Source organism: Cyprinus carpio, chromosome B12 (assembly GCF_018340385.1).
Source record: "Cyprinus carpio isolate SPL01 chromosome B12, ASM1834038v1, whole genome shotgun sequence".
Classification (NCBI taxonomy): Eukaryota; Metazoa; Chordata; class Actinopteri; order Cypriniformes; family Cyprinidae; genus Cyprinus; species Cyprinus carpio.
In genome coordinates, this window is record NC_056608.1 from 1,702,537 (window position 1) to 1,726,668 (window position 24,132).

The 24,132-nt window shown below is 34.5% G+C and overlaps 1 protein-coding gene across 1 annotated transcript in view; it reads left to right on the forward strand.

Annotated features, from left to right (window-relative positions):
• LOC109061517 (ras-related protein Rab-26) overlaps positions 1-24,132 on the forward strand; it is a 74,163-nt gene that overhangs the window by 43,018 nt on the left and 7,013 nt on the right. The window contains exon 5 of the mRNA XM_042734922.1: positions 2,005-2,057. Coding sequence (XP_042590856.1) covers positions 2,005-2,057 — 53 coding nt within the window. The remainder of the gene's footprint in view (positions 1-2,004; positions 2,058-24,132) is intronic.

A 24,132-nucleotide genomic window follows, 5' to 3' on the forward strand; every position in this document is an offset into this window, starting at 1 on the left:
TTGATCGGAAATGACACAAAATCACAACAAAAGTGACATTTGGGTTTTTTCCATCTCAGATTTAACCACAAGCTCTTCACTAAAATGTTTTTTTAATTATTTTCCGACTGGTCATTTTCTAAATTTCTGACATTTTTGTGAATTTAATTTTGTTTATTTTTGTGACACTTCTTTTAACCCTAAAACACAACAAAATTCAATGCATAATTCACAATACGGGTAAAACCTGTGTAAAATAAATACATAAATGAATAAAAAATACTGAAAATTCCTTAATATAAACAGTACATTGGGCCTTATTTTTAGGGATGTTTCTTAGATTTTAGGCTGATTAAATAAATGAGTGCATTTTAAGGTAATTTATTTTCTAAATAAAGTCCACAGTTGAATAAACATGCAATGCAATGCATCAAAATGCACAATATACGTTACTCATGAGGTGTGTGATGGCACAGTGGTTTTGAAACATGGCCTGTGTAACAGTACATTTTTATAGCTTTACAGCTCCTTCTCTTTCTCCTTGTTTATTTGCATTAAAAATGCAATTCATGCAATTAAAACGGCGTCACAGGTTTATGTAAAATACTCCCAACTTCTCTATATACACAGCTGAATACTCTGAATAATGAGCATTGCAGAATTAAAATGCAGGCGCACAATTTCTCTGTTTCTCCCGCTGTGAGACGAGTGAAGGAAGTTTCTGAAGTTCAGAAATCTGTACATGCCACACTCTAAAACTAAAGTTTTGCTTAACAAAAAGACTGAATGCAACAGTTTGGATCAGTCTTTTTGAGTTAAGACCTCTTCTAATGAAAATATGTTCAACTAACAAATTACGCTAAATTACTGAATTACTTTCTAATTACTAACTCACAACTGTAAACACAGTCTCAAAACTTCCAGGTCAAAGTCAAACATTTTAGTCAAAAACACATTCTATTTTTTCAGACTCAAACTTTGGCCTGTTGACTTTTTTGACACAAAAATTGACTTTGGCGTGCATATAATATGCAGTTTTTGCATGCATATGAACAACCCTAATCCTACCCGTTGTGTAGCATATACACTCAAAAGTCAATTTTTGCGTATCAATACCACAAATTTTTGTTTTTATTTGCCGTATACTATTTATATGCACTTTCATGAGATCAGGATTTTTGACTAAAAGAGGAACAAAAGCAATATTTAAATCGACTTATGAGGGTAATTTTTGAGAATTAATAGGTTTAATTTTTTCAACTTGTTATTTTTAATTGAATCATTTTTTTTAAAATGTTATCTGACTGTCTTTCACGAGCGCATGTAACCTGTCGGCGTCTACAGTCTCTGATGCACTCCCACGAGCAGAAACTGTTTCAAGGTTACATTCCCCCTCACATATATTTGTCCAGACATTGTAAATGGAGAACACCTGGCTTTTGAGATGCTCGCAAACAAACTGTCAATTATTTAGCTGAATCGCCGTCTCATTGGTTTGGACTTTAGGCAAAGTCGCTTTGAAAGACTTTAGCATTACATTGTCTTACAAAAAAACTAAGACTTAATTAAAAGTGTCTTGCATGCAAACTCTAGCTGTTAAGAGCTGATAAAGCAATCTCCATTCAGACTGTCTCTTCTCCATTCTGAATAATGGTGAGTGTGTGTGTGTGTGTGTCTGTGTGTGAGAGAGACAGAATGCACAGCCAGACGTTGTTTGTTCCTCCGTCTGTGCCACTTTCCTCATACCAGAGATGGTAATTATCCTTTAATGTTTGCCCTTCACAGACCTTCATCTCCCCCAAACCCCAAATATAGGACTGAATCCATAAACACATAACACGGTGCGAGCGGCTGGAGTGCTTCAGATTACATGCTTGTAAAGCCAGAGGACTCTTCCACTAACTTTATACTGCTTTCTCTTCCAGTAATAAAAGATTTTACAGAGTGCAGAAGGACTTTTTGTGTTTAGAAAGTTGATGTTAAGGTTTTTCATATATGTGATTAATGTCTCGTCTGTCTTTTCAGCTCTTTTGCTGCTCTACGATGTGACAAATAAAGCTTCTTTTGACAACATACAGGTAAGGCTCGTGTGCATTTAGGGATCAATACCCTTTTTGATATCGCAATTTCATTTTAAGAGTTTCTTTGTAATAATAAACCTGTGAAAGTCCTCTTTTATTGAGTGCGTGTCACTGTTCGTATATCTTAAAGAGCAATTTTCCTGCATTTTAATGTTTCCCTGAGGCCTGACTCAAGGTTTCTTGCCCCCAAATCAGGCGCAATTTAGTTTTTCATAACCATTTTCCATTTCCATTTAATCTTTAGGAGTATACATAAATATCCTGTAATTACTTGCCTATTTTCTCTGTAATTATGCATTAGAAATGCATAACCGTGGGTTGATGGAGTGCAATATAATTTGCACTGCGTCTTTGCAGCTGCTTCTGTATGTTACTATGTGATCAAACAAATCATTGCAATAAGATAAAAGAATCAACACAGATTTAATGGATTTCATTTGATTTAAATTCACAGTTCACTTGTGATTTGATTGGAATTTCTGTTCGACTCAGTTTTGATTCATTTGTGCATATTTTTGATATAATGTCAGTTTTTTTTTACACTGGTCAGGCTGGATGTTGCACTAAGAACTGGCTCATAAGAGTCATTTGTTCATGAATTGAATCTGACTAGTCACGTTGTTTGTTTGTTTTGGCATTGTTTCTTAAACTCGCTTCAAAAGACCAATGAAAATCCTGTTTTATTATAAAGTCATGATAAAATCAACACAGGTCTCAGCGTAACTAAATTCCTTTGAGAATCTTATTTAGCCTTAACGACATCAAATCAGACCCTATTTATTACTATTTGTAATGCCGCTGGCGGTTTGTTTGTTTTTTTTTGTTAGTTTATGTTTGTTTGAAGATTTAAAATATGAAATAATTTTATGAAAATGGCATATCTTGCTCGGCATCTGAAATGATTTTCCTTTTAGGCTGATGTCATGAATCACTCTTATTTTTTCACCCCCTCTCCTTCAGTTATCTGACTCAGTTTTGAAGAATGACTCCAAATTTTTATGATGTAATCAATTCTCAATGGATAAAATGAAAGTTTTGCCCTACGTCTTTTTCTTAATTATATTGTGTTTTACCTTAAAAATACGTCAGATTATGGTTGTGAATGGCATTTTGTGTTGACTTTAAAATAAAGTCAAATTTATTTCTATAGTGCTTTTTACAATACATTATAGAAAAAAATTTAAAAAACGTAATTGCGAGACATGAATTCAGAATTCTATCTTTCTTGCGATTCTGAGTTTAAAACTCAGGGATTGTTTTATTATTGATATGAAATGAACAAAAAACAGTAATTGCATTTTTTGGTTAAAATTTTTGATTTTTTTTTTGAGGTTGTTGTTTATATATATCTGTATTTTTTTTTTTTGTTAGAGTTTTGTAGTAAACTCATTTAATTCTAAATTTATATCTTGCAATTCTGAGAAAAAAAGTATGAATTGTGAAATACCTTACCTTTAATTTTTATCCCGAGGCAGAAGGAAGCTTCCATTATGCACATTTTCAGAAAATCATGATGTTAATGTTAGTAATGCGCTACTGTAATTTGATAACTTTTTTAGTAATGGAGTAATTTAACGTGTTATATTTTTTTAAAATGGTAATTAGAGTATAGTTACAAGCGTCTCTGTACATTACTGCCACGTTACTTTGCTGACAGAATGCAGTGTTTTAAAATCTAGATTGTAAAAAGGGTGAGAGGGCTGGAAATGTAATTCTTGTCGCTGTGTCGCTGAAATCTGAGCCAGTGAAGGGCTGCTGTTCGCGGGGGAACTGCGTACTTTAGACCGCCGCCTTGTGTTACATTCGTAGCAGAGAGATAACGTGACTGACTCCAAAACCTGCCCATAAACAAACAGTACTGAGATTAGAAAACATATTTTAGCATCAAATTAACTTAAACTCAGTATTGTGAATAAAATCCATTTATGTTATGCAAGGCAAAAGGCATTTCCAGCGTGAGACGACCACTGCTGATGCAGCTGACATCTCGTCCTTGTGTTGCGTTGTGTAAAATTATACATTTACAGCACAGTAAAGATTTTATAAATGAAATAAAATGTATATAATGCACCAAATCGGTGGCACTGAGAACTGCTCTCTCCTGCGTTGTTTCATCAGAGACAGGCTCAACCCAGCGAAAAAAAAAACCCAGCATTAAAAATGGCCCAGCAACTTACTTACAGAAAAACTACCCAACACTTAATATTAAAAATAACCCAAATAAAATGACCCAACGTGCTGAACCCAGCATTTGTGTTAAAAATAAAAATGAAATGACCCAACGTGCTGCAAATGGATTGATAGATAGTTATGTAGATAGATAGATAGATAGATAGATAGATAGATAGATAGATAGATAGATAGATAGATAGATAGATAGATAGATCTGATAGATCTGATAGTCTGTATTTCTGTTTTGGTTTAATCTGTGTTCTAAATTCATATTGATCTTATTGTGAGCAATACATCCATGCATATTTAAATTTGAAGTGAAACAAAATTTTTCTGTCATTTAGTTTGCCTAAACCCTGCCAGATATGTAAGCAAAGGCCAGACTTTAACCACACTTTCAACTACATGTTTGTTGTGCATCTGTACTGTATGTGTGTTTATTAGACACTGATCAAAACACATGGACTCTCGCAGATGTGCAGTGATTTTAGGAGAGCGAGAACGAGGGGGACAGAAAGTTTTGGGCTAATGATTTGGAAATGAGTTTAATGACTTGAGCATCAAAGAGAGGTATTGAGGCCATCTGTCCTGCAGGTTTACAGCTGTGGGCCCAGTTATTAATACAGCATGAAGTATTGCACCATTTATAACCATTAGCTGCGCCGCAGGGGGACAGATCTCACCCCGGGCTTTTAAAGATCCTTATTAATATGTGAACATGTAAACACACAACCCCCTCACACTCCCACACACATCTCCCTCTCTGTCTCTTTCACAGACACATAAACATGTACAAACAAACAAATATCAGATGTTCACATGTGCCGTTCCTCAGACCAAAGGTTGCGGCTCACATTTGCATCTCAGGAAGCTTTTGTCTGCTGTTAGACTCATAACCATAAGGGACTTTATGAGTGCGTGTGTGTGTGTGTGTGTGTGTGTGTGTGTGTGTGTGTGTGTGTGTGTAACGCAGCACCTGTTCATTTGCACAGAGGCACTCAAGCCTCAACTCTGCTGCTCAGGTTAATTAGTGTAAATTAATGCTAATCACTGTGACGAACCAGGAACAAAAGCCCGAGGAACCGAAAGCCAAAGCCTTCACGTCACACCTCAGAAAAATCAGCAGGGTTTTTGTTGTGTTGGGAGGTGAAAATACCATTAAAAATTTATTTATTCAAATTATTTTTCTTATCCTGTTTGAAATATTATTGTTTTTAATATTATTCTTAATAGTAATTATAAACACATGAATAATAATAGAATTTTATATTATTATTATTATTATTTATAAATATTGTTGTTGTTGTTGTAAGAATAAACAAGACTAAATGCACTTAAATTAATGCTATTATTGTTCAAACGTTGGTATATTGTTTAATGTTTTTGAAAGAAGTCTCTTCTGCTCACCAAGGCTGCATTTATTTGGTGAAAAATGCTGTTTTGAAATAATATTACAGTTTATTACAAAAAAAGTTTACTACAAAAGCTGTATTTTCAGCATCATTACTGCAGTCTTCAGTGTCACATGATCTTCAGAAATCATTCTAATATGCTGATCTGCTGCTCAAGAAACATTTCTGATTATTATCAATGTTGAACACAGTTGTGCTGCTCGATATTTTTGTGTAAACTGTGATACATTTTATTTTTCAGGATTCTTTGTTGAGTAGAAAGTTCAAAAGAACAGCATTTATTTCAAATTTAAATCTTTTGTAACATTATAAATGTCTTTACTGTCACTTTTGATCCATTTAATGCAGCCTTTGCTGAAGACAAGTATTAAATATATATATGGACCCCAAACTTTTGAACTGCAGTGTATGTGTTAACCTTTATAATTTCACTGATGTATGTACCGTCATGCAGCCATGATTCAAGCCGAGCGCAGCATCACATTAAGTTTTCTCTTTATTGTGAAGGCATGTGGTGCGCTGAATAAACATCAGCTTCTGTCTGGAAGTGCTGCGCTATTGCTGGCAGCATCGTTTTCATTACTCTCACAGATAATTGGCACATTCGGTGCTAAATAGGATTACACTGGATTAAGGGAGGAGAAATGAATTTCACATGGTTGCATCAGCATCTTAGGTGGGTCTTTAATCAGTCACATGGTCACTAATAAGCACGGGCTAAATCTCTTCCTGCGGCACCTTGGAGTATCATTAAAGTTTGAATTTTTTATCCTTTTTCAGTAATTTACACATAATTGCTTTGCTCTTCGGTGAGATAATGAACATTGTTGTGGTTTGTAGGTCATGCATAAGACCAGGACGAATGTTTAAACCAAGAGATACTGATAATCAAAAGATAAGGAAATTAAGGATTTGAGAGTGTGGAGGTGGTTTGTATGAACAGATAAGTGATAATATGAAATTAATATTACAATGATTTTAACTTGTTTGGTTATAAAGTTTCCTAAATACTGCCACACAATCCTTCAATGGAAACAAAAAAACATGAGAATACTTTGAAACAGTTTTCACTCAGAAATTGCTATTAAATTAAAACAATAATTACATAGAAATGACAAGTAACATTAAATTAAACATGACATTTTGAAGAAGAACGTTTGGTTGTTGTTTTTTTGTTTTGTTTTTTTGTAAAATGTACTCAAATAATTGTTTTATTTACAATTTTTCTATAAATCATTTTCTAAAATGAATCCAATGAGCAATACACAGTAGTGGGATTTCCTTCCTGAATCAGATCTGACCAATTCTGTTGAATAAATGATTCAATGACTCACTTATGAAGACTTCATCATTTTGTTCTTTCCAGAATTAATCTGTGTTGAATATATTGAGTAAATTATTCATTGAACTCATGAAGGCCATTGCTTGATTCATTTCTGATGGAATCAAAGTTTTTAACAAATTTGTTGAACAAATGATTCATTTCACTTGGACAGTCATTTAGCTCTTTCTGGAATGAATCTGTGTTGTGGAATGAATGAGTCAAGTGAATGATTCAATGACTAACTCATATCTGCAATTGCTCGATTTGTTCCTGAATGGATCAGCGCTTTGAATAAATGTGTTGAATGAGTGATTCAGTGATTCAAAAAGATAGTTATTTAGTTCTTTCCAGAATGAATCTGTGTTGTTGAACAAATTGATTGAGCAAATAATTCAATGACTGACTCATAAAGGCAGTCACTTGATTCCTTCCTGATGCAATCAGCATTTTGAACAAATCTGATGAATAAATGATTGAGTGACTTACTTAATGAAGTCATTTAGTTTCTTCCTGAATGAACGAATCGATCAAGTGAATGATTCAGTGACTGACTCATAAAGACAATCACTTGATTGAATCCTGAATGAATTTGCATTTTGAACAAATATGCTGAATGAATGATTCAATGGCTCATGAAATAACCTGCATAAAGAGTCACTGAAAAATCACCAATATAAATATATATCTTGAAATATTTACAGAATTTTTTTTGGCTGTATCACCCAGTCTAGTATTGAAGTTACATAAACCTAAAAAGTTTATTTAAATAAGAATTGAACTCGCACCAAAAAGAAGATTTCAAACGGGTGTCAGTTTTTATGCAACCGAACTTTCTCAGATATTCTGATTAGTTTAGTGAGCAGGGCTCAGTGGTAATGCTTCTTTCAGTTTCTACACATGTTGAGCATGTAGATCTATATTTAAGATTGCGAGCATGTGTCTGCTATTTGCTGAAACACTCAGTTTGCCTGAATCTTCTGTCTTGTATTTCTGAAGTGTTATAAGCCTTCTGGTGCCGCCTTGAAGCAGGTGGTCCGTGAGATTGCATGCTGCAGTCACATAACGCTCTCTTGGTATTCATCACTCCCTCCGACTCTTCCTCATCTGGCTCCCTCGCTCTTGCTCTGGGCTCCTTGTGAATGTCTCTGTCGTTTTTGCCGCAGAGTGTCAATAGCTTTGAAATATTGCCCAAGTGACTTGTGGTTCATGAGACTGGCGCTTCAGACATAAACTGAAGAAGCGCGATAACAGTTTCCACTCCGTAACATGCAAACTCAACAGCACCTCTGGCTGAATTCACTGTGCTGTTACGCACTATTGAGACGCTGTCTAGACCGGCAGAAGTGCTGATTTATTAATCACACAAGAGCATATGTGCTTTTTCAAGTGTGAAGACATGGATGCATTCCAATATAAATGCATAAAGTTCAGACTCAAAGTTTTGAATAAACTCCATTTCAAGCCATTGCCATTGCATTTGTTTGTTTTTCAGATTATTTTGTAATTTAGATTAATTTATAATTCTTTATTTAAATTAAATAAGTCATAACTGATTTGTTTCAATTGTATTCAAATGCATAATTTATTTATTACAATTTAATTCTAAATTATAATTAGTTTTTCTATTAAAACTTTATTCAATTAATTAATTAATTAATTTCAATTGTACTCAAATTCATAATTGATTTATTTAAAATAAATTCTAATTCATAATTTATTTATTTATTTCAAATTCATTATTAAGTTGAATTTAATTTAAATGTATTCATTTATTTGAATTAATATAAATTCAGCATTTATTCAAATGTATAATTGATTTATTTCGGTTTAATTTACAATTAATTACTTTCTATTTATTATGTACTTATTTAGATTTAATTAAAGATAATAAATTGAAATAAATAAATAAATAAATAAATAAATAAATTGAATTAATAAAATTATTTATTTGTTTAATTTGTCTTTGTGTGGCATTTCGTAAAAAAGAAAAAAAAAGAATGTAAATAATTTGGAGAATGCCATGCCATTTGATAGATTGCTTTGCAGGTATTAACAATGATTTATAAATCTATTTTGTCTAAAACTTTTTTTTTTTTTTTTACATTAGGCATTTAATCACTGAGATTAATGTTTAAATGCACTGTGTTTTAGTAATTATTTTGTACCGTTTAAGTGCTTCTGTATTGTTATGCAGATCATTGGTCAACCCTTGTTGTGGTTAATAGTGCTACATATAAAAAAACTGACACTGACATTGAATAATAATAAATAAGTAAATATTTATTGAACATTGGTGTATTTCATCATCACGGTTGCTACAATTATATAAGAGCACAGGATTCATGCTGTTTTTAATGACACTCTTTTACCATGGTAACACACAGCTTCACATGGTTTCTTGCTTATTAACTTGTATCATAATCACCCTGCAAAATACATATTTATTCATGGCGAGTCGAGTTGGTCATTGATTTTGTTCTGCCTTATAAGGGCATAAACAGCAGAATGTAAGAGCACTAATTTACCATTATTCCCTGGCTTTAATGGTGCATTTTCCAAACACTGTTTTTCTTTGTCTGTTCAAACAGCAGCTCTGCTATTAGTTTGTTTTTAGCACTTTATATCTAATGGAATATAGTGGCATTTCCTCTCGCCCTCCTCCCACTTCACACAATGGGTTCTTCCTCTCATATCACAAGCTCTTTTTCCTCTTTAGGTTTGTTTTCTGTCTCTCTGACGCACTCACTCAGGTCTTGTGTTCCTCCAGCTAGTGCTCTGCATGTCACTCAGTCTCTGATTGGATTTTTGCCCTCGCTACCGTATGATTGAAACCTTCAGCTCTCTGCGTTTCTCTGTGAAAGTTTCCCGCTGCGCTGTTCGCCGGCTGCCTTTGTTTGTGCGGTGACTGTGATCCGGTTATTATCGGTGTGTTTGTGTGTGATTAATTGTGTGGGTGTAATCTAAGCTGCTATTGTTTTGATCAATCTTCTCCCGAACTGGAGCGAAGCACAACCTGAATGCACAATCACTGACAATGTCTTTGATTAAAGCATGCTTTCGTGGAGCAGTTTTATATAATCATTAGCTGCTGGTTTACAGGTCTCAAGTGAATCAGAGAAAAAAACCCATGCGGTGGCAATACACATTGATTTATTCATTTGAGGTAAAAATGGTACCATGAGTAACTTTTAACCCGTTTACTAATGATTCAAAAATCTTAAAATATGTGGAATGGGATTTTGGACTGTCCAATGAGATTTCATCATAGGCTGGAGGGTCTGCTCTGCAGAAATGCCTTGTAAATGTCCTGCTGATCACTGTTTGTTGTCATTGTGGCTGTTAGAACAAGCACTTAAGGCCCCGATATACTTCAAACGAAATCGAAGAACGAACTGATATGACGTCATTTCAAACAAAATCAGGCCGAAACGAAACGGCTCACCAAATCGAACTTTCTGGGGTAGTTCGTTTGGCTCCTAAACACCTTTGAGTTTCCATTGGTCCGTGGCGGTTATACAATCGGTGGGAGTGTCCTGAAACTCCACCTTCTTTGACATGCAATTTTTTTTTTCGGTTCGTATCTCATTCACCGGAGGTCAGGCAAGAGAACAACATCTCCTATCACTAGCAACATAAATACAATGTGTCGATTAGCTGATCTGGCACAGATATATCCGCACCTATACGATCGCTCACGGACATACTTTAAAGATTCAGAGAAAGCATTTAATTCCTAGAAAGAAATTGCAATGAAGCTTGGTGTCTACGACCCGGAGTTATGCAAAAAGCAATGCAGAAAAACATCCAAGACAAGTTTTCCAAAGCCATGAAAAGAATGAAATGAAAGAGTAAAGATATAAGGTAGCAAGTACCAAATACATATGTTTCAAATAAATGTTACACCACACTGCTGCTGCTGTTCTTTCAATAAGCGAATTTAAATGAAATGCCAAACGAACATACAATAATAAACTTTTGTTTTTATCAAAAGTAAATCATGACACCACAAAAAATATAAAAAGGTATAACAATTTATCCAGTTAAATAAAATAAATGAACACTAATAAAATCAAGTAACAGACTGGCTCCAATATTTTTTTTTCACATCATGCTAAAGTTTTCAGATTATGAGCCATTCACACTTCCAATAAAAGACTGATTATGGAAATAGAATGTTTTTTTTGTATTGTAAACATGATACTTGACTCTGAACTGCTGCTAATCATTATTCTTTCGTCTATAATATTCTGACCATTGGTGCCTGTCTCACACCTACATTGCCTACACTTCATCATTTCATCATTGTTGTGTTTAGGGCATACGCGTGAGCGTCTCGCCAAACGTTTACATTAATCTACACCCTGCCTCCAGCAGCTCGGGGGTGTTGAATGTTCAAAAACAGTATACCGTCGCTCAGCCTTTTCGAACTTCTTTTTGCCCCCAAACGAAGAACGAAAACAAACTTTGTTTGAAGTATACCGGGGCCTTTTGAGCAGCTCAGGTATAGATTTAGTCAGTTCACAAGTGATTAGGACACAGATTGACACTCGTGCCTCATATTAGTCCTGTGCTGTACTGTGGATGTGGATGCTGGAACCAGCAGAAGGACTTTGGATCTGTACTTCTGACAAAGAAAACTTTTGAGATCTGAGATTTGTGTTTGAGCACAAGCCTCTCCTCGAGTGAAAATGCAGCAATAGTCATCTGAGGACACAAAGTTTCTGCCGTCTTGACCCTCAGTGACAAGCGTTCACTTAAGAGAGTCTTTGGTGTTCTACTAAAGAGGCCATGAAGAGTGATTCTCCTGTCTGCAGAGACACCCACAGCAATGCATCAGTGCTCTTCTGAGGCTCAAAACACCTAATTGACCAGCTTCACCCTCTTTTATGGCCAGTGGATGTTTGGCACAATGCCACTTCTGCTTCACAGTTTTCATGTAATTGCACAAATGTAACTTTCAGTGCGGGCCATTCATCAGTTGTAGTTATTAATAGATTTCAATCTTTTTGCATATGTAAAACACGCACATCCTTGGGTCACGTAGGCTTATCCAGTTTGAATTTTCAGGGTTACAGTCTAGATTTGCATTTTTTTAAAGCAAACACCAGTGCTTGCAAAGCAAATGAATATGATAAAGTGCTCACTTTACTAGCATTTTCAAAGGAAACTTTAAATGCATTTACTACATGGAAACTGGTTTTTCAGTAGAAGAAAAAAACATATGGCGTATAATTGAGCAGAAGTGTGTGAACTGGAACAGACCTTTAGAACAAACCCCAAGAGCCGCAAAGTCTGAGGGACATAATGCTGCCTTGCAAACACTACAAAACAAGTTCAAGGGTTGTTTGGATGACAAATGGATCTGGTTAGAAGCATTACCACCAGAAGAAGCCTTTTTCAGGAAACAATGGCTCTTTGTGGAGCTTTATAGGATGGGTAATGAAGAACAGTCTGTGGTCAGACACTTGTGTGATGGTTCAAACTCTATGTAGATTCATGCATGCAGTGTGTGATGTAGGTACTCTAAGAAATTGAGGTTCTTTACTGGCATTGATCCAGTGAGAGTCCAAACAGCTGATAAAAACATCACAATACTCCACAAGTAATCCACAGCACTCCAGTCCATCAGTTAACATCTGGAGAAGACAAAAGCTGTGTGTTTGCATGAAATAAATCCACTGAAAGGTTCTTTGGGGACCCAAAAAAATGGTTCTTCTATAGCACTTCTGCAAAAACCCCTTTGAAATCTTTGTATAGTATGTAGTAGGAATTACTAGACAACACCTTTCAGCCATTTTCACTCCATCCAGGAGTCATCCGGAAGGATAAGAGCCTGACTCTTTGAGGACGTCTGCATTATGTCCATTATTTCCGACCATTACTGAAGCTGACAGTCCCTTTGAAGATGCACTTACACTCCCGCACACCCTCGAGCCAAAGATCACATGCTAAATCTTTTAATTTCCTCTATGGGCTGAAATGAAAGATGAGACGCAATTCCCACCGATATCAAACATTATTTGAACGTGTTTCATCCTGAAGCCTCTTTGACGAGCTGCTGTATTTCTTACAATCACTGCAGACGTCTGTGAAGGGCAGATTTCACTGAGTGTGCTCTGACCCTTTTAGCAAGAGGTCGAAGGAAACCTAATGCTTCGCCTGAGAGATTTGAAACTGTCGTCATCTCTGTGATGATGCTTTTTGAGGTTTTCTGCACTCTTGCAAACTTTCAGGTTTATTTTCAGTGATAAAATGAAAGAAAGTCTATACTGCGAGTCAGTTACTGCCTTCAAAACTCATTTAATGTTTCCAGCTATGGAGACACATTACCAGACTTTATTTCTTCTCATCCACTGCCATCACATATGAAAACCCTGAGGGGAAGATATATGATATTAAGCGTGCAAATGGTGATGGTAATGTTAGGAAGGTCCCATTACTTTGTCGATGATTTGACGAACTCTTTTGCACATTCATGCTCATGCATTACAAGCAGATCAGTGTTACCTGAAAATACCTGAAAGCAGTTAAGGCCGAGCTCAATGTTGGCGTCTTGGTTAGTCAATGCATTTTTCATGAGGGGCTTAAGGAGAAACCACAGAGAACTAAATCAATAGAGACAGTTGCTATGTTTCATTCTTCAGGGGAGGTTTCACTACCTTGTTCAATATTAACCCTGTGAAGCCTGGCATGTGAAATAATAGTCAGAAAAACTACAAAATGAGCTGTTTGTTAAGCCTCCTGATATTTATATGGCCAAAGAATTATGAAATTATGATGTTTGTTATGTAAATCAATGGGCTCTTTGTAAAAATATAGCAGATATTTACAGAAAATTATATAAGTATCATTCGTTATTCTATATCTACAATAATATATCATAGTAAGATGAGATGGAAATGATCCAAACATATAATGCAGTGATTGACAGATGAAGAAATAAAGGCTCCTCAGAAGATGTGAGATGTTCTGGAGGCTTGTGAAGATCATTCCTCCGCTGAGGAACAGTGAAAGTAAAGCTTCTGGAAACAAACGCTCCTCAAAAGATCCTGATGATCAGATTTGAGACTCTAAAACATGATTGATGGAGAATCAAGTAAAGCTGAGCTGCTTCAGTCCAGTAAGAGTTCATCTGGAGATATTACTGCAGTTATTCTGACCTTTACTAGATCAAAATCACTCAAGATTTGAAAGAAGAAAAGACACGTGAAGCACCAGCTGAAGAAGGACATTTGTACAATTACACTAAAAGACCTTTTACTTGATTAACTAATCTTTCAATCAGAGACAGAAGGCATGGAGTAGATTGTGTGCGACAGGTTTAACAGCAAAGCTTTGATCGTGTTGATCATTTAGAGGCTTTATGTCTGAAACCAAAACCAGTGTTCACATATGTCCAATCACAGTGATTCATGCCGGAGAGTTCTTCTGTTTCTCAATCACTGGGGAAAAACTGCTTGTTTTGCATCTGTTTTATGTGTTATATCTAGTTGTTATGGCTCACTGGTTCCCAACTGCAACATTCAAATGTACTTAGAATACAAATAAAAAGTTTTAAAAGCTAAGAGGATAAAAAGCAACAAATATCATGTGAACCAGAATTGAAGCTACACAGGAGAGAACAAAGAAACCAATAAAAGAGTCTGTTTTATATTGTAAACCTCCAATTTGAAGATTTATTTTCTTTATTTTGTATCTGCCAGCAGGATGCTAAACCATCCAAACATTCACCGTTTCTGGGTTTGTAACAGTACAGGACGGCAGAAATCCAGCTGCAGCAGATGTTGACTCTGATTCAACACTCTTGAAATGATATGCAGGTACATTGAGTTTTCTCCCGTTTCATTGCTGTGACCAGTAGAAGCGCTTCTCAGCAGTACAAACGTCAAGAAGTGCAGGGCTTTGGGACTCTGGAGGAAACAGACACACTTTCTGACATCTTTAGAAGTGTTTGGCCAACTGAAGAACACACGTCCTTTGACTGACACACAGCAGAGCTGAAATAATCAAATATTTATAAAACCGCACTGTCACATTGAAATGCAAGTATTCTGGCATCCTGTGGATTTGACAATGTTTTACTCTAAGATGAACAGAGTAAAAAAGTCCATAAAAATACAGGCCAATGTATTGTATCAATGTGGAGGACTTTTTTTAGCACTGATTTCTCACAGGTGTTTTGAATTATGCATTGCATTGTGTTTAAAGGTTTGTAGAAATGTCTTTTTTTTTTTTCTTACAGTGTATCTGAATATGCCATTTTTGTCCAGATTCATTTAAAGATGAAGTTAAAATACTGAAATACTGTAGTACCGTATGTAGAAAGAAGATAAGATTTGTTACTATACACTGTAAAAAAAAAAACATTACCATGAAAAATATGGTATATATTTTTTATAATAAATTGGCATTTTATAGATTAAACTTTACAGTAAAAAAAATAAAATAAAAAAGTTAAAAAACAAAGCTGATGAAAATAATATATAGAAGGTGCACGGTGTCATAACACAAAAATATAAAACACAATCATGACATTAAAATAATGCAATAAAAATGAATTTTACATTAATGTTCGAAACTAACATATATACATATACGATAAGAAAAACTAAGATAAAACATAGCTATTTAAATGAAAAAAAAGACTTCCAAAAACTGTACATTTAACAGTATTTGTCTGTTAATTACAGTACATGAATTATATCTACTACAGTTTTCACCATATAGTGTAGAGTATCACTGTATAGAGAACTTACCATAGTATTTTTACAAAATTAGTAAGTTTATGATATGATTGATGTAATATCTTGATTAAAAATAATAAGGTTAAAAAAAACGAACCATATGCACAATAGGATCAATAGCATGCATTAACAAAAAAACATAAGTTTTCATTTCATCCTGACTTCAAGTGTCCCAACAAAGCAGATCTGCTTGTATGAGGCATCCGTTAGATCATCTCAGTGGGATGACTGACACATTTATACTCACAGACGGGAACCACTGAAGTTTTTGAGTCAATCACCTGAACCGTAAACTTCTTGTGACTAATCACTGGAAAATGACGGCATGATGGCACTGCATCACTCAAGAAAGCTTTATCCTGAAGATATTTTTGCATGCGTGAATGAGCCAAACAGCAGCGATGCTTCATTCTCAGCTGAGCGTTGAGATCAGTCAAACACGAGCCCGAGAGTCATTTGGACCTGCTCTGATTATAATCCGTTTTGAAGGTCGTCATTCATCTGTTTCCACTGTGTATTCGTATGACTGCACGCTCACGTTACTCCTCGATCTTCTCTGTTTACCGCCGGGGGATTCAGAGAGACTCAGTGCTCCAGATATAGAAAAGAACAAACAATTCTCTCTGAATGAAACAATCTTTGTTTAGCTGTGTTATTTAAAACACTGATCTCAGTGGAACTGAGATGAAACTGTCAGTCTGCTGTGTTATAATTATCTCACACACTGTAAAAAAAATATTTTCTCACTACTTCAATATCTCACATTTCTTTGCATTTAATTATAACATTTCTGAACTTTTTATCACAATATTTCTTTTAATATCGTGTGATATTCATTTAGCATTAATTACTGTTTGTTAGACCTTGAGAATAAATATAAACAAAACTTTTTTGTTTACAGTTAAACTCCACGAGTAGTTACCTTTTATTTTAGGGCCCCATGAAATCATTTTTTTCCCATTTGATTTTTTTCTGGATTCTGTGATTTATGATTTAATACAAGTTTATCCTAAAAATGGAGTTTAATTAAAATAATGAATACATTTTAACAATTGAATTAATCTTTTAAAATGTAATCAACTGAAAATATAATTAACTTACAACAAAACATTGTATTTTTATTATTATTTTATTATTATTATTACAATTATTATTATTATTGTATTTTTATTATTTTTTTTTTGATATAAGTTTATGAATTAAATTGTTGTATATATTTATATTTGGTTTATTATATTTCTTGGTTTTTGTTGTTAATTGTTTTTTATTGAGAATTATTTTTTTGTTTATGTCATAATTTCTTCAAGTTAGACCAGACTTTTATTTTGATGGGTTGTCGGAAAGGTCTTTCGGGTTTATTTTCAGTTTCAGTCAGTGTTTGAGGATCTTTTATACTCCGAGTAAGCGGTGTAGAGCTGGAGAAGGGACTCTGAAGATCAAGCTGATGTGTTCATGTCCTCATGTATTGAGACGCCGAGCATTACGTGACTTTGAGTTTGTGTATCTGACGAAACTGCACCATTCATTCACACAGAGACGCAGAACTCGCAGTCTTACAAAGACATACACTGACTGCTGCTGTCGCCTTTATTTCTGCTGTTAGATTGATCCGTATCGGGCTCGATCACTGATGGTATTTCTGCTGGTTGACAGATTAAACAACTACCTGTAATATTTCTCTCTGATCTCCTGATGCTTATAGACTGAATTAAACGCTTGTCTTTGAAAGTGTGTTCATGTGAGATTGCATGTTTTGTTTGTCATTTGAGTTCAGATGAACTCTAGAAAATGCTTGGTTACACAATCATACCGCATAAAATACACAAATGTTCATTTAAAAGGAGATATAAATATTTTTCTGCAAACTTTTTGATATTGAATTTTTTTAGAATCACTTTTTCACTTGTAGTGCATTGCAGTATGGGACTACATATTAATGTATTTTTGCCATAAATTAATAAATACATTAATATGTAGTATGTCATTCATAAATCAGTTAATTTTGTGACCAGTTTTCTTTGTTATATTGTTAATACACTTTTATTTTTATATCCAAAGAGTATTTTGCAGAACCTGTAAAAATGTGGAAAATGTAAAGTTTTATTTTTTGCAGCTTTAAATTTTTATCTATTTTTTATATTTAATGATAGATTATATAAACTATGTTTTGTTGCAGTTATATTAATATTTAAATAGTAATTTAATATTTATAAGTATTAGTTATAATAGTTGATAATAATTGTGTGATAGTTTTTTATAAAATTAAATTAAATTAAATTAAATTAAATTAAATTAAATTAAATTAAATTAAATTAAATTAAATTAAATTAAATTAAATTAAATTAAAATTCAGTAACAACACAATAAAATTCAGAAATCTGGAACATAATTTTAATTTCACACACGCACACACACACACACACACACACACACACACACACACACACACACACACACACACACACACACACACACACACACACACACACACACACACACACACACACACAATTTAATATCAGTTTGTTGCAATTGTGTGACCAGTTTTCTGACTCTCTGATGTGTATTTTTATGAACAGATTTTCATTTATATATAAATTAAAGCTTTAAATTTCCTCACTGTTCAATTTTGTGTTTAACTTTCTCATAATTTCCATAAACTTCACTGTGCTTGACGTGGCCGCTGAGGTGAAATGCAAATGCAATTATGCATAGAGTTTGTTCCAGGTCTTTAATGAGCCTGCTGGAGCTCCACATCTACACTTCTCAATCTGTAAACATAACCTCATTTTTCTGGCTCCAAACCCCACGGGCAGGCCAAAATTGTCCCATTTGTTGTGCTTTTCGTTGTTTGCAATTTAAAAAAGAAAATCAATGCTTCTCTCTGGCTCCTTTATTGCGAAGCGGAGTGGAGTGGCTTGTAAGAGCCGCAGACGCTCGCATTAATATGGATAAGAGAACAGCGGCAGTATTGAGGGAGAAGAGCTATGGGCCTGGCATGGAAATGGCCCATTTGTTTTCTCTTTCCTGTTTCCTCTTGCTGCTCATAATTAACCCCAAATACTGGGTTAGTCTGAATAGTGTGATTGGCTGTGGGATGTTAACCCTGATGAGAAGGTGAGTTTTTATTGGCTTGGGTTGAGGATGTCGACTGAATCACAAGATATACACTGCCTTTCGAAAGTTTGGGGTCAGTTTTGAAAGAAAGTCATTATTTTATTCATCAGCGATGCATTAAATTGATCAAAAGTGAAAGTAAGGGCATCTATAAAGTTACAAAATATTTCTATTTTAAATAAATGAACTTTCAATTTATCAAAGAATCCTGAAAAATAAATATTTCTCACAGTTTCCACACAAATATTCAGCAGCACAACTTTTTTGAGCAGCAAATCATCATATTAGAATGATTTCTGAAGATCATGTGACACTGAGGACTGCAGTAATGATGCTGAAAATACAGCTTTGATCAAATTACATTTGATAATATATTCACATAGAAAATAGTTTTCTTTTTTCTCTGTATTTTTGATTAAAAAAATGCTGCTGATTAAATAAAAGAATTGAAAGACTTCTTTCAAAACCATCTCCAAACGTTTGAACACAGTGTATAAAACAAGCTTTGCCCGAGTATTTAGTTAGTTTCAGATTAATAAATAAACTTGTAATACTGTATATATTGTATAGGAGTACTATTAATAATTAAAGTAGCACAGATTATGATTGAAATTTCATATGGTTATAATGTAGACTGAATTCAATTCAATTCAATTCAATTCAATTCAAGTTTATTTGTATAGCGCTTTTTACGATACAAATCATTGCAAAGCAACTTTACAGAAAATTAAGTTTCTACAATATTTAGTAGTAGCTTATCAGTGATGACTGTCAGTTTATGTGCATACGGCAGAAATGTTCAGAAAAATCAATAAAAGACGTAAACAAACAGACGATTTACACTATTAACAGCAATAATGCAATCAAACTTATAGCAAAATGTGGTAGTTCTGTATGTTGTCTCTGGGTTAGCATCATCTGAGGTCCTCTGAGGGTTTGGCATCATCTCTTCTCAGGTGTTCTGGATCCAGACTGGAGCTTGTGTAAATCCTAGTTACCACGGGATGTAAATCCAGCAGAAACAGAGAAACAAATAGAGACATAATTAGCGTAGCTGCTGTTCCAGTCAAGTAAAATTAATTCGTTTAACCCAAGCTAAAGAATAATAATGCACATTTGATCAGATATAACTGCAGTCCAAGATTATGAGATGCATTATTTGAATGCTTGGCCAAAGAGGTGTGTGTTTTTAATCTAGATTTAAACAGAGAGAGTGTGTCTGAGCCCCGAACATTATCAGGAAGGCTATTCCAGAGTTTGGGAGCCAAATGCGAGAAAGCTCTACCTCCTTTAGTGGACTTTGCTATCCTAGGTACTATCAAAACTCCAGCGTTTTGTGACCTTAAGGAGCGTGATGGGTTGTAGCGTGGTAGAAGACTAGTTAGGTACGCAGGAGCTAAGCCATTAAGGGCCTTATAAGTAAGTAATAATATTTTGTAACTGATACGGAAATTCATCTCGCATACATATATTTTTAATCATTTCTTCACTTCTGTTTTCTTCAGAAGTTTTAATTAGTTTTATTCTCCTGGCTCGCTCTTGCCCAGGTTGTAATGGAGAAGTCTAATTTTCTTCAGAGAATGAAACTAACTTTAGCAATCAGTTCAGCTCTTTTAGATGTCACGTAATCAGCCGAGCGGTTGTGGCTGAAGAACGCGGCTGATTACAGTAGCGCCGAGTCTTTGATAGAGCCATTAAACACAATAACCGTTAGACCCACAGCAGCGCTGCTCAATTTCACTGTTTCTCCTCATTCTGTCTCGTCCAAAGGTTATACCATAACAATATATTAGTTGCCAGAGCGTAAATTGTTATTATATCATATTATCTGAAAACAGGGGATGGGATTGTGTGATTGTGAGAGGGAAAGGCTACCAAATGAGTTTGATGGTAGATTATTTTCATCCTCTTTTCCCTCCTAACCTGAATTTGTGAGCAGCGTGAAGTAGAGTTTTGCCATTTTGGAGAGATGAAGGTTGTTTTGAAAGTTCCCTAAACAGTCAGTCGTGTTCGACGTTACGTCAGTGACTGATGAATCCGGGGTCTCGCCGGAGAGCCCAATCACCTTCGTGTGTTAACAAAACAAGCCCATGAATGTTGGTGTGCGAGCTTTGCATCGCACACCTCGGGTATATAAGGACAGCGCGTGCAGTCACACATTCAGCTTTTCACTTCGGAGCTGCGCCATTCCCCTCTATGGACCGGATACGTGCGCTTAAGTGCTTCTCAGTTCACTTCCCCTCATAGTGAACCCTGTTGAAGTTCCTCCCGCACCCTTGACGGTGAAGCGTGGCGGAGCGCCAGACTCCGGGTCCGGCACTTGTGTGTATGCCAACGATCAGCCCTTGTGCTGGGCTTGGTGCCCATGTGTAGTGTTTCCCCTTCAGGTAATCCCACATGTGTATTCTTCCACTTTACGGCTTCCCATACATAGAACGTGACTGACTGATAGGGAACGAGGGTTATATATATGTACGTAACCGAGATGTTTTCTCTCGCTTTGATATTCATGAGCATAAGATGGCTCATAATGTAATAGCATGCCAGAAACCACATTACTGTAGTATAAACTACAGTATTAGCTGTAAGAGTGAGAGAGAAAGATATTTATATTATTATTTGGCCAATGGTCCAAAAAAAAAGATTTGCCTAAAATTTATAATGCTGACAGTCAGTGTTAATGTTGTTGATGAAAATATGATGATTAAAAAAAGTATTACTAGAAGATAATGATAATAATGCAATAACAATGTGTTATGTTTTCTTCTGTTATTTTGATAAGTAATTTATATATTTTGAGATATATATATTTTTTTTTTTAACGTTGGAAAGTTTGGTGTGTTACAGATTGACATGTTTTGTCAGCAAAAGTTAGATGGTATTTTTGTAAGAGTTAAAAGGACACACCTAGACAATGTATATATGTTTTTTTAAGAAATCAATGCTTTTATTCATGGATAATGTTAAAAAAATATTTTTATTTCAAATAAATACGTGTTCTTTTGAACTTTCTATTCATCAAAGAATCCTGAAAAATAAAATGCATCACAGTTTCCACAAAAATATTGTGCAGCACAACTGTTTTCAACATTGATAATAATCAGAAAAGTTTCTTGAGCAGCAAATCATCATATTAGAATGATTTCTGAAGATCATGTGACACTGAAGACTGGAGCAGAAATAAATTACAGTTTAACAGATAATCACATAGAAAACAGTTAGTTTAAACTGTAATAACATTTCAGATTTTTACTGTATTTTTAATTAAATAAATGTAGCCTTGGTGAGCAGAAGAGACTTTTTTTTAGATGTTAGTTTTATTAGGACATTGCATGAGAAAATGCAATTGTCACACAGCACAGTTTGGCGAGGTTTCTTTTAGCAGTGAAGGAGAGCAGGAAATGGAACCCTGGACTGACGCTGGAGCAGATGATTGAATACGGCTTTGAACAGAGAGAGGAAATTACTGTCGCTCCGCTCACATACAGCACACAACACTGATCCAAACACTGCGATGAGGCATCAGGAGGCCCAGCGGAAACCTTGAGTCCTGGACCTCAGCCGCGTGAGAAATCGTGCAGCGCGAGCGGGAACAAAAGCGGGAGACGGGGAGGAACGGAGCAGATGGGAGGTCGTGGAGAGTGTGACACGTGTGGGAGAGACCAGCCTGCCAAACGCACCAGCAGAATCACTCCTGTGTCATGCAGAGATGATTGTGGCCACAGAGGTGCAAGGAAAAGTCAATCGAGTCAGTAGATGAGAAGACCAGTGAGACGCAGTCTTACTCTTTATTCTTGGCTCAGTGATTCACAGATGAACTGACCATCACAACTCACGCATATAGTATAAAACAGCCAGTGTTACTATCGTAAGGGAAAACTAAAAAAAAAAAATATATATATAATTTTAGTTAACTAAAATAGAAGTTAAAATCACTCAAATGTGAAATCTGTATATTTATTTAATAATTATTATACACTTAATTGCTAGAGCTAATTCTTATTCAATTTTGAGTAAGTCAGATGAAGTAACTAATACTAGGAACTAAAGGAGGAAAGAACTAAAACAAAATGACTAAAACTAAAATAAAAATAATTAAATAGTTTTTAATAGTAACTAATAGTAGTGAATAGTAGTAAAAGCTGTTGATCAATGACAGGAATTACATGATCTGAAATGCGCCATTTTTGCTTATAGGCACTTAATTCTGCAGGCATTTTTTTTTCTTGAGCCAGTGCAAGGTATAAATTGTAAATCATTATTTTTAAATGCACAATATTAAATCAAACTCATGAATAGAAACTATTTAGTAGATCAGAGTGATCTGACTGATTGAATCTCTATGTAAAAATATTTTTTTCCTTTTTTTTCTAGCAAATATTTAGTTAAAACCTAATTATGTTCTACAGTATAAAACATGTTTGTAATTTTGTAACAGAAAGCTGTAAAAATTGCAACAGTAATAACATGTTTATAATTAGTTAACTGTAAGATTCCGTGTATAGTGAAAAATGGTGTATCGTCACATTAAATGTGATTTTACTCTATTTACAGTCAAAAACAGTAAAAGGACATAACCAGAAGTCCTTGTGTGACACATCACTTGTGATTATATTTTATTTTGATGTTGCTGTTTTTACTGTAAACTAAGTGTTATTAAAACAAAAACTAAACCCATAAAAAGTTGTTACTCGAAATAAAATAAACTTTAAATGAAATAATAATTATAAATACTTTTTTTTTTCAGATTTTCTTGATGTACTAAAATAAATAAAACTGAAATAAAATTTAAGGAAAACTATGCATGCTTGCAAAAGTAATACATAAATAGGTAAAAAACAAGAAATGACAAAAAGCACAAAATTACTAAAACTTACACTCAAATATTCAAACTAATTCAAATTAATAACAACTAACTCAAAATATTAATTTAAACTCTAATAGTATCTCATTGATACTAAAATAACCCTGAAATTTTCAGTCTACACTTATTTTTACAGTGTAGATTTATTTTGATGTATTTTGTGTAACATACACGCTTAAAAAAACTCCCTTTTTTTGTCTAAATGGTTCCATGAAGAACCTTTAACATCTGAAGAACCTTTCTGTTTCACAAAAGCTTCTTTGTTGTGAACGAAGTTTCTTCAGTTTATAAAAATGTAAGAAAGAGATGTTTCTTTAAAGAACCTTTGACTGAATGGTTCTTTGTGGAACCAAAAATGTTAAGCACCTTTATTTTTAAGAGTGTAGATTCATTCATTCATTCATTCATTCATTCATTCATTCATTCATTCATTTAACCC